This window comes from Notothenia coriiceps, unplaced genomic scaffold, assembly GCF_000735185.1.
Source record: "Notothenia coriiceps isolate Sejong01 unplaced genomic scaffold, NC01 NC01_scaffold00027656, whole genome shotgun sequence".
In the NCBI taxonomy this organism is placed as follows: Eukaryota; Metazoa; Chordata; class Actinopteri; order Perciformes; family Nototheniidae; genus Notothenia; species Notothenia coriiceps.
In genome coordinates this window covers 125,912-137,639 of record NW_011360357.1, presented here as the reverse complement: position 1 = coordinate 137,639, position 11,728 = coordinate 125,912, and the positions used below count along the sequence as shown (strand labels likewise).

The window sequence follows — 11,728 nt, the reverse complement described above, 5'->3', positions numbered from 1 at the left end:
TCGTCTGATGGCTACATAAACTGCACTCTACCTGTTTTTCGACAGCCGAGGCCCGGGCCCAGGACGGGCGTTGAAAGCAAATACCTGATTGTATTAGTGTCTCCCCTTTAAGCTGTTGTCACCTAGCTGACCGATTATGGGCAATTACCTGCTCTGTCGGAATCCTAGCCGAATAGATTGAATTCAGATTGATTTTCGCCCAGGAAAGAGGAGGGAATTTAAAGCCTTTTTTAATTGGGTATTTGGTGTGTGCTGATCTGAACACCGTGGCCTTCCCGAGGGATCCTTTATGGGCCAATAATGGCATTGGAGTGGGGGGGTGCTGCAGTCTCGTCTGCCGGCTCCCTCCCAAGGCCATAACCCTGCATTTGCTCTGAGTGCTTTTCTATTATGCATTGATAGTTGAGCATCAATCAATAAGAGGGGAAACAGAAACCCAGCGAAACCAACTTCTTAAGTGTAAAATGCCTCTTAATACCCGGGGCCTTTCAAACAACTTAACCTGGACGCTTTTTACCCTCGCCCTTCCTCCCTCTGCTCTTTGAGGGACACTTACCGGCGCCTGGCGACACAATGTTTTATTTAGGAGGGCTGGAAATGTGCAGCTCTCAGGTGAAAATGTACCGCAACCCCTCTGGTTATACTTCAGCAATATATCACCATGTGTGTGCAGGCACAGACACAGACAGAAGCAAAATAGATCATTGCATTTCCATTATATACAAGTTTGTTTTTCGCTTGCTTGGAAAAACCTTTCTGATAAAAGGCTCTGAAAACACATCAATAAAGTAATATGCAGTAGCCTTTCATTGACTTGACTTGTTTGATTTTTCAGCAAAAATAACAACGTCAAGGCTTTTAAAGTCAGCAGAAACCCAGTTGATCATATTATGAATGTAGCATGTCATGAAATCAAATCTCACAGATGATTTGGAGATGATACTAAAAGGACGGTTTCTTAAAAATGAATGCAGCTGGTTGAAACAAGAAAAAAAAAAGGCTACAGAGTCTCCTTTCACAGGACCAACGCATCAAATCACTAAACTGGGAAAATTCCGGGAATAAAAAGGAGGAAATAAGTCTAACCCACAGATAAGAGGAGCGGTTGGGGATCGGACCCCCTCAGTGGAAGAGATAAGACGGAGACAGTCACAGCAATGGCCGGCCACATAATACACAAGCCCACCTCCAGCCGTCTAAATCTCCCATCAGCACCAGTCCCCACCGGTCCTCCTGTCACCACTAATGCACCTTTTCCTATAGGACGAAGCCCCAGATGCAGTAAGGTTATCTGGGGCTTTGCAGGATTTCTCGGAATTGCCAAGTTCACCTTTCCTATAGTCCAGATGACAGGAGATGATACAGTACGGGGGAATCGATTGTTGGTCGCACTATGCGTCTTCTTTCGACATCTTCGATCTTCATCAACCTCTGTTTAAACTGTTAACAAACCACCAGGTAGGAATTCAGTTAGAATTCTAGAGACTAATTTGGAGTCCTAAAGAGGCACTATAATGCTTTTTGTTTTTACCCTTTCCTGTAGTGTGTTGTATAGGTTTTTCTGTGCATGAAAGTGGTCTGCATAGGGCTTGAATCCCAAAGTTTACACCAGAGGGATTCACTCCCCCTTGCCTGAATTTCCTCCATTGGACTCCGTGTTGTAATTCCCTAATATAGTGACATTACTATTTAACACTCACGCTTCTATTGGCTAGCGCTCCATATTGTAAGTAAGGGGCAAGCAGGGCCGTCCCTCCCTACAGGCCGATCATGCAGACTGCGTGGGGCCTCACCTTGCGGAGGGGGCCTCATCTCGCGGAGGGGGCCTCAACTGAGCCGAAAATGCGGTGCACCTATGCGCTTATGCGGCGCAATTAGTGTGGCGCGGCACGGTTTCCCTGCTGCGAGGCTCCACTAGCATCACTAACCCAAAAGTAGAACATTGCTCTACTTTTGCAGCGAGCACCGCAAGAGAAGCTACGCTTTGCTCCCACAATGCAGTTCGGTGAATCGTGACGTCAACTGTTAAACCTAAAGCTTTGTAAAAAAACTTGTGTGCAGTTACGCCAGTTTGCATATCTACTGCATGGATTGACTTTGGCTCCAGTGAGTTTTTTTTGTTGCTAACGATTTTTTATTTCAATATGTTATCAAAGTGAATGGGCAGAAGCGTTGAAGCGGCAACGCACGCCGCCGTGTGTAGGAGCCGTAAGGCATGGAGACATGTCACAGTAGAGGCACAGCATACTACAGCATGTCCTCTTTAATTCCAGTGATTGATAAGTAGCAACATAATACACAACATTTTCATATTTTCTAATGGATATGTAATGGTCACACAGCACAGCACCCTTACACATATTTTACACATCCTAGTGGGTTAAATGCAAATGGGTTATACACAGCGCCTCGGAGTCTGGTGCCTTGCTCAAGAGGCTAAAGGGTACCTCAAATACCACTCTACACTTCATACTTGGTTCGTTCTGGGACTTGAACCGACGACCTTCCAGTTCCCAAGCCAATTCCCACAGACTGATTTCCTAGAAAGCATTAGTCCTACCCAGGTCCTTGGTGACATCATAGCCCCGAGTACCCCATTAAAACATTTCTGTGTGATTAATTATCCCAATAGCCAATACCACATTCTAATGGCCAAATCATTTTGTAATCAGTGTTCAGCATAATAAAAGCAATCACTGGAAATGTCACCATCGCCGTTATTGAAGGACACACACATTAAGCCGGTTGGGGGGAAGGTGAGGGGGCAAAAAGAGGATGCCCCCGAACTACTTCGTTTACACAAACTTTGTTTTCGGCCTCTATGCATCAGAGCCCTCTCCCTCCGTCTGCCATCTGCTGCTGAAGAATCTGTTTCACTCGATGAGCCAAGCCCAGCCTTTATTGGTCCTAATGGCACTATCAGCTGAGCCGCCAAACCCAATTACCTTTTAAAAAGGGAGGCCACCCCAGCTAATCATAGCTGCCTAACCTGATTTGCCTGTGATGAAGAGACGGGATAAAGAGCAGTTAATGGAGGGAGAATGATCTCACAAATACAAAAAACTCAATTCATTTCTCCGGGAGAGCAATCTGTCCGATTCAGCGGTAATGGAGTGGAGATTCATTAGTCCTCGGGCCTTAGTAGTAGCACCGTTCCCTTATCAACTGAATGACAAAGGAACATTCAGGGTGCTCCTCTTATACACTTCTTGTTAAGGGCGCATTGTTACAAGAATGGTTACTAAAATAGGATCAACATTGGGTCTACATGCCATTTGTCAGTTCTTCAATGGTGAAAGACTGATTTCATTGTTTCCAAATGCAAGTGTTATTTGACATTACTCTTTTTAACTAAAGCAATAACTGTCTGGACTTGTACAATTCATAAATCTGTATGTACTGTTTGCTTTGTTTGCTTCTTACTTGTGTTAGAACACCAACAAAGGTTTCAGACAAATTTGGTAACATTATATTTCCGGTGAAGTGATTTTTAGGTCAGCTTTTTCTAATGTTGAAGTCAGAGTAGTTACCATGGGTCATTTCAACTGTGTATCCATCCACGGAAGATCACTGCCTCCAGAACAAGACATGGACTTTTTGGGATTCAAGTGTCTGTTAGCAAAGATTAATTGATTGCCCATGAAAGAATCTCAAAGGTCTCATCATTCAGTATCCAGGCCTAAACTGGAGCTACATGTCAACTGAAGACATCCAACATCCGCTGCAGCAGACTCCAGTCTCATTCACACGCATGTTCCCCTCACGATGTAAGTGACACACATGAATGACCAATTGATGCCAAGAATGTCGTGCAGGGGATGAGTCACAGAGAGCATGGGGCCAAAGACATAGATGACCCGACCCCCAACCCTTCTGAGTCCACACACCACTGCGTCTCCAGCCCAGATATGATCCAGAGGACGTCGGCGAGATGGAGCATAGGGCCATAGCCAGGGTTTGCAGACGGACATTAGGCCAAAGCCAGAGTTAAAATCCTATTAGTTTGAGTTGGGAATCGGATTATCGTCGTCGAGAATCACTCGTCTGGCAACTAGTGTCTAATTTACGCCAATCAACAGCAATTATTGAGGGGAAGGGAGCCCCTATTAGAGAGCCTCATCCACTTAGTCTAATGAATGGGGAAGATTCAATCTTGGCTGTGGAGACGCATTGGAGAGCTGCAGCTGAACGCGACTGCACCAGCAGGCTAAAGCAGAGCTGCTGTTATTTATCAATGGTGGGGGGCTGTCAGAGCGTTAGCCATGGGGCACTGGGCTCTGGTTTCTGATGGTCTGGGGGCACTCTGGCCAGTAAAGCTGTTAGTGTGGCTCTCTACAGCCCATTATGTGTATAGCCTACTCGGAGAGACATGTATCGGGGCATCGTGTGTTATGGCCTGACAGCGGGATGTTTTATTTCCCATCATAAATCAGAAACTATAGGCAGTCTATTATGTTCACTTTAGAGAAAATGTTAGGTCCAACATGCACTCACTGGGTATACAAAATACTGTGAATAGCATTTATTGTAGCCAAATACATTCTAAAGGTTTGTGCGATACTAAAAAAATGTGAGGTATTACTCTTGTTTAGTAAAAAAAAAAAGTTTGAATACTTATTTAGATCCTCACTGTGTTATTTTATTTTAAAATGTCCATTTCTCTTTTCATTTTACAAAATGACAGTAACTTAAAGTGAACCGAAAACCGAGGGGAATTGTTTTAACTTTTGTAGTATGTGGCAGTCTTTAATGTGGGGAACAATATATTTTTTATGTCACCTACCCAACCCTGACTCATTATCTTCTCACTTTAATTTCCCTCATTAAAAAAAGCACTTAACACTGAAAACATCCACATATTAAACATGAATCATAAAGTGTGAAGTAACCATCAGTTGGTGCTTCAGACTTTAGTGTATGTCCATTCTTACACTGCCCTCTAGTGTTGGGAAGGTGAAAATCAGTCGTAGATGAACTGTGACCTATACAAATAGCCTTTAAAATACAGACACATCAAATGTTAGGTGATAGATATACTGTTCCTTAAAAAAATGCATATTTCGATGGTATTTGGAAGACTTAAACAGTGATATTGTCAAATTGGTAAAGTGTTATCAGTCTCTTAATCTGCTGTCGTGGGTGGTAGCAAAAATAACTGCAACTGCAGGTTGATATAGATATACATGATGCATGAGCAAGTGTTTGTGCTTATCTCCAATTGACATCAGATCCTGTATCATGACCTCTGGTATGCAAGTACTCTTGCTCTAATTTGCAGTGCCTATATATTCTTTCTTTTGCAATTTATCAAAAAAAAGAGCTTTCCGCCTATTTGATATTAATGGTGAGGTCCTGAACATCTCACGCTTTGGGGGAAATCCCTTTAATGTTTTTCTGTTGGGGTTCAGCTTTTCCAAATTGGTGAGAGGATGCATCAAGTTATTAATAACATCAAATATTTCCATTCATGAGGGTTTCATTTCCGATAAAGACTCTTGTAATCTTTCCGTATCCTAATCTTACACCTGCACATTAGACTGATAACCTTTTCAACTCTTATCTTAAGTAATTATGCCTTCATGATATTTAACACATAATGTGGAAACATGCATATTTGTTGTGTCTATTTCCAAACACTTTCATCCTACATATATCGTTATTTTTGGCTTATTCTGAAACAGTTCAGATCAAATTAAAACGTTATTATTAACTCATTTTGTACTTTATAAGAAAAGTTTGTTATAGTATCAGCTAAACCCAAAATGTATTTAAAAAACACATATTTAAAGTGACCATTCCCAAAATATAAATAGTTTGTGCAAACGGTGCAAACATGTGAATCATAAATGAACTGCCGAAATCTCCACACATAAAGACAACACAACAGCTTCATTAGTGGGAACACTGGTTTGTGGTTGAGGCCACATGCTCAAAGTCAAGTGACGTAACTTTTTCCTTTATATTAGCTGCTTATGTGAAGATTAACAGGAAGTGGAGCTTGCTAACTCATTTCAGACCATGTCTTTTCCCTTTTCAAGTGTGACTGATCATAAAAATAATTCAAGCTCTGTCCCTCTGTGGGAGTGTAAAAGCATACTTTTTCCTGTGGTGACCTTCACTGCTCGTTGACTGTGGGTAGCTTGTTCCGTTTCACTTTTACGCTCTCATAGTTGCTTCTCATTGCCCCCAGTGAAAGTTCAAGGGGGGAAATTAAAACGGGCGACAGTAGCCTTTCATAACGACCCTTTAACATACATAGGTTTCATTTCTTGCTGTTGCCTGTCCACATTGACCGTCAAGCCCCTAACCACAGCCGCCCCCTCACACTCAATGCACCTCTTTATGCCATAATGACACTTTAGACAGTAATAGGGTTGGAAAAAGATGCAATGACGTAACCAGCACACAATACCAATTGAATATTTTGTAATCATAAAGCAGTGGACATAAACCTTAAAGCAGTGTTCTCAGATTTGTGCAGGTCCATGCACCCCTTAAGCTTAATCATTGTGATACATCTTTAACAATATTGCAGGAACAACTGTTAAATAAGGAGCTGCACTTTAAATGTTATTCATTTCAACTTATTTACGTATTTTCCCCCTGGTCATCCACCTGTGTGCAATGGTCCTATAACATCAGCCAATTTAAGATAAGATAAGATAGTACTTTATTGATCCCAATTTGGGACATTTTAGTTGTATTATACTTTGTTCATTCATTTGTTTATTCGCTTACTACAGAACCTATCTCCAGTAGGATAAAAGGATCAATACCCCTCACATCTTACACAGTAGGCTAAGGTATAGCCAACAGCAATTGGTTAGCTTAGCATAAAAACAGGAAACAGGGGGACAGTATATGTAACTTTCTGAAGTCTTGTTATCACTGTCAAGTTGCCAGAAATACTCCACTCCAAAAACTCTCTTATTGGCAACATTTTATAATCTTGGGTATGCAAAAGTTTTCCTTCAGCTCTAAATTATGCAGATTATATCCCAAAAATAGAACATGTGGTAACTCAGGTGACATTAGTGACCCATTTCCATTGTCCCCTGCAGGCAGAAACGAGAAAAGAAACAGTCCCACTCCCACATTTGCCCTCGCCAGCATATGACGGTGAAATAAATGACAGATAAATGAGGAAACCATGACTAAGAAGGTACCGCATTTGAAGGGACAAAATAACAACTCATACATGACATCATTGTGTTTTTGTGGCGGTGCCAGATTAAATCTTTAATGTTAATGACAAGTCAGATATTGCACAGATATTGCCCAAATTAAACATAGGCTAGGGTACATATTAAGTGAGTTTCTTAACTATATTTTTGTATAACAGTAGCCTATACAACAGTGGTGAACCGTGTCTATCACAACTGGACCTTCTGTAGACACACACAAAGTTAATTTAAGGTCGTTTTAATCTCTTTAGTTTAATCCAATGTTTGAACGTAATCTAAGTAACAAAGCAAAGCAAAAATAACCTATGATCAGCTGGATACAGTGTCTGTTGTTGCTATTGTGTAAATACTAGCAACTGTCCCCTGACCTGCCTGGTCATTTTGCATTTGTCATTTTGCATAAATTAAAAAAGCGGGAGAGTTAAAAAAACAAAAAAACATAGGTGACAACATACAGTAAGTGAGTGTACTTTTGGGATCCTGATCTGGGGAAATTCCTGGAGTATTACTCAAAGGACCAAAATAAAATGACTTCACTGAAGGTAACTAAAATGAGTTCATGCTGACACAGGTTGCATGCAAGTCTGCAGATATTCAAAAATAGTAGTGTGACTGTGAATGTAGGTTATGTCTAAGAGGAGGAAGCTGCTCCTGTGTACCGCCATACCACAATTGTCAACGTGTCAGTGGCGGGGGGAGGTGAGAAAGGAAGCCCCTTTCTGTTTACCTCCCACTTCAATGTTTCATAACTTACACTGAGTTCTATCGGAGCAAAACCTAACGCACATATATTGGGCCTTAAAGGTGCCCTGAATGTTGCAGTCTAAAAGACATAGGCTACAGATTTCGAGAGAACAAAGGAAATTAAGCACATTTCAGTGTACTCCAAAACGTAGTTTGTTACAATGGTTTTACTTCCGCCCTATCTTCTCAATCTAGTTGCTGACATATTAAGATGTTTACACATCTGCAGGTCTAAAATGCTGCTGTTATAAATGTCCTTCTCCATTGGCAATGCATTTACAAGTGCTTTAATCTGGCAAACTAAAAAACGCTCTTTGCTGAGAATCTGCTGTAGCTTGCTAAATTCTATTAGAAATGCATCATTTTCATTGAGAATCTGAATCAGCAGAGAAAGTTAACTAGTAACCTAAATTAATAAAGTGGAGCAAAAAGTACAATATTTCCCTCCAAATTGTGCGACTAGAAATAGGCTGTAAAGAGGCATATAACATTGAAATACTCGAGTACCTCAACATTGTAACCTAGTTAAATACAATACTTAGTTACTTTCCACCACTGCAATTCATTCAGAGAGGGTTATCAATGTTCTTACCAAACATCTTACAAACCTCACTTGTATTTAAAACCACAAAAGCACCTTCATGGTTCTGGATGATAACTCTACTTGGCCTAAAACCATGCATAGGCTCCATCTAAAGGTTGCAAACTCCCGAATAAATGGCTTTAAAGCTTTTGCAACAACGAACGACTTCTGGAGAGAGATTAACGTGCAACTTTTGTAAACATTCTAATCGTGCAACCTGTAGTTTCGACCTGAAACACTGATAAAAAAAAATTCTAATAAAATCAGCGTCCTCAATTTTCCAAACCGCGTAGGTCATCATCTTAGCAAATGATCTCTGCACGTCTCTAAACCATGCTCTAAACGCCACGCAGCAGGCAGGTATCGAGTTTCACGTCAACGGTGAGAGGACACTTTTAATCCGTTAAAACCGGTTAAAACATAATACAAACGGATGGAAAAAAAGGATATGTTTCTGTTTGTTTTTTTAACCTCAAACATAAGCGTAATAGTGAGAGTTCGCCGCAAATTTGCGTGTGGAGAGGTTTAATTTCGACAGTTAGCTTAACAACTGCACGAGGTCAAGTAGCATGTATTTCTTTTTATTTATTTCTTTTTTAACCCCGCTTACAAACTTGAAAGATATGTTAATGTGACACAATGCCTTACTTTTAACAGTGATTTACAATAGTAGATAGAGTTAAAGGAACTGTAAATTAAAGTTTAACGTGTTGAGTGTTAGCTTAATGGACATCATAGCAAGTCCCTTTGGCTACAGTAACGTAATACTTGCACTTTAACTTCAGTATCCTTTTGAATACAGGACTTTTACTTTGTAACATATTCTTACACTTTAGTATTTCTACTTTCATTTTAGTACAAGTTCTGAGTACTTCTTCCACTTTTGTTCAGTAATTGGACGCTCTTGAACCCTTTTTAGGAGCCATGCATGTCTAGCTAGCATGTCTGTTCTTGCCAGTATAATTTGTCTTTGTCTTTTCTTTTCAGCAATTAAAGTTTTCAGGATGTTTCAAGCCCGTGGGTCATTTCAAGGTTCCAGAGGTACCCGCTTTGCACAAATGCTCATGGAGAATATACCTGAGGCATCAACACAGACTGAACCATCCAACCCTGCCGCAACGTCAAATCAACCAAGCAAATATACTTCTTACAAACAAGGGAAGGGTTCGTATAAAAATGGTGAGTATAAGAATCTCATTTGCTTGTAACCTTAATGACTGTAGCAACATCTTTGACCCATCGGTTTTTATCAAAATGAACAAATCTGTACTGTAGATTTTGTTTTTATCTGCTCTTTCTGCCCTGTTCTTATTTCACCAACAAAGGTTATGCCAAACCAACAGCTTCACCTAAAACACTGATTGAAATATACAAGCAAGGTGAGACAAACGCCATCTCTTTGATCCATCAGCTTGCCCAGGTTTTGCAGTTCCACTTGGAGATGAAGGAGACAGTGACTCCAGGTACAAATACACCACTCGACATGTTTGTGAGCCTTCAGATATACTTCAGAGACCACTTGTTTCATTCATTTTCATTGTCATGTGACAATGAAAATCTTAGGTCACAGGCTCCTCCAACAGTGCAACACAATAAAACGTATAAAATAGTTCAAGTAAATAAAATACAATTGAATATACAGTAATAGAAACAGAATATGATAGAAACTGTGCAGAAGAGTATATACACAGTAATTAGAATATTGCTATATGATATACAGGACTGTCTCAGAAAATTAGAATATTGTGATAAAGTTCTTTATTTTCTGTAATGCAATTTAAAAAAAAAAAAAAAAAAAAAGTCATACATTCTGGATTCATTACAAATCAACTGAAATATTGCAAGCCTTTTATTATTTTAATATTGCTGATTATGGCATACAGCTTAAGAAAACTCAAATATCCTATCTCTAAATATTAGAATATCATGAAAAAGTATACTAGTAGGGTGTTCAACGAATCACTTGAATCTTCTAATTAACTCGAAACACCTGCAAGGGTTTCCTGAGCCTTGAAAAACACTCAGCTTGGTTCAGTAAACTAAATCACAAGTATGGGGAAGACTGCTGATCTGACTGCTGTCCAGAGGACCGTCATTGACACCCTCCATCAGGAGGGTAAGACACAAAAAGAAATTTCTCAAAGAGCAAGCTGTTCACAGAGTGCAGTTTCAAAGCACATCCACAAAAAGTCTGTTGGAAGGGGGAAATGTGGCAGGAAACGCTGCACAACCAAGAGAGATGACCGCAGCCTTAACAGCATTGTGAAGAAGAGTCGCTTCCAGAATTTGGGGGAGCTTCAAAGACAGTGGACTGAAGCTGGAGTCCAGGTATCAAAAGTCACTGTTCACAGACGTGTCCGGGAAATGGGCTACAATAGCCGTATTCCCATGGTCAAGCCACTTCTGAACTCAAGACAACGGAAGAGGCGTCTGACTTGGGCTAAGGAAAAGAAGCACTGGACAGTTGCACAGTGGTCCAAAGTCCTCTTTTCAGACGAAAGCAAGTTTTGTATTTCATTTGGAAGTCAAGGCGCCAGAGTCTGGAGAAAAGGCTGGAGAGGAGCAAAATCCAAGTTGCTTGAAATCCAGTGTGAAGTTCCCACAGTCAGCGATGGTTTGGGGAGCCATGTCAGCTGCTGGTGTTGGTCCACTGTGTTTCATCAAGCCCAGACGTAAATGCAGCTGTGTACCAAGAGATTTTAGAGCACTACATGCTTCCGTCTGCTGAAAAGCTCTATGGAGATGAGGAATTCATTTTCCAGCATGATCTGGCACCTGCCCACAGTGCCAAAACCACCAGTAACTGGTGTACTGACCATGGCATTACTGTCCTCGATTGGCCTGCAAATTCCCCTGACCTGAACCCCATAGAGAATATGTGGGGTATTGTGAAGAAGAAGCTGACAGACACCAGACCCAACAATGCTAATGAGCTAAAGGCCGCTATTGAAGCATCCTGGGCATCCATAACACCTCAGCAATGCCACAGGCTGATTGCCTCCATGCCACGCCGCATTGATGCAGTAATCCGTGCAAAAGGATTCCCAACCAAGTACTGAGTGCATTAATGGACATTTTCAAATGTTTGATTGTGTTTTGCTGTTATAAATCTTTTTTTTTTACTTGGTCTGAGGAACTATTCTAATTTTTTGAGATAGGATTTTTGAGTTTTCTTAAGCTGTATGCCATAATCAGCAATATTAAAATAATAAAAAGC

At 40.7% G+C, this 11,728-nt stretch overlaps 1 protein-coding gene across 1 annotated transcript in view; it reads left to right on the top strand.

Moving 5' to 3' along the window:
- The first annotated feature begins 7,150 nt into the window (after positions 1–7,150).
- The window catches only part of LOC104957751 (adenosine deaminase domain-containing protein 1-like), an 11,217-nt gene continuing 6,639 nt past the window's right edge, over positions 7,151–11,728 (top strand). The window contains exons 1-4 of the mRNA XM_010785406.1: positions 7,151–7,162; positions 8,805–8,892; positions 9,499–9,690; positions 9,837–9,974. Of these exons, the coding sequence (XP_010783708.1) occupies positions 7,151–7,162; positions 8,805–8,892; positions 9,499–9,690; positions 9,837–9,974 (430 nt within the window). The remainder of the gene's footprint in view (positions 7,163–8,804; positions 8,893–9,498; positions 9,691–9,836; positions 9,975–11,728) is intronic.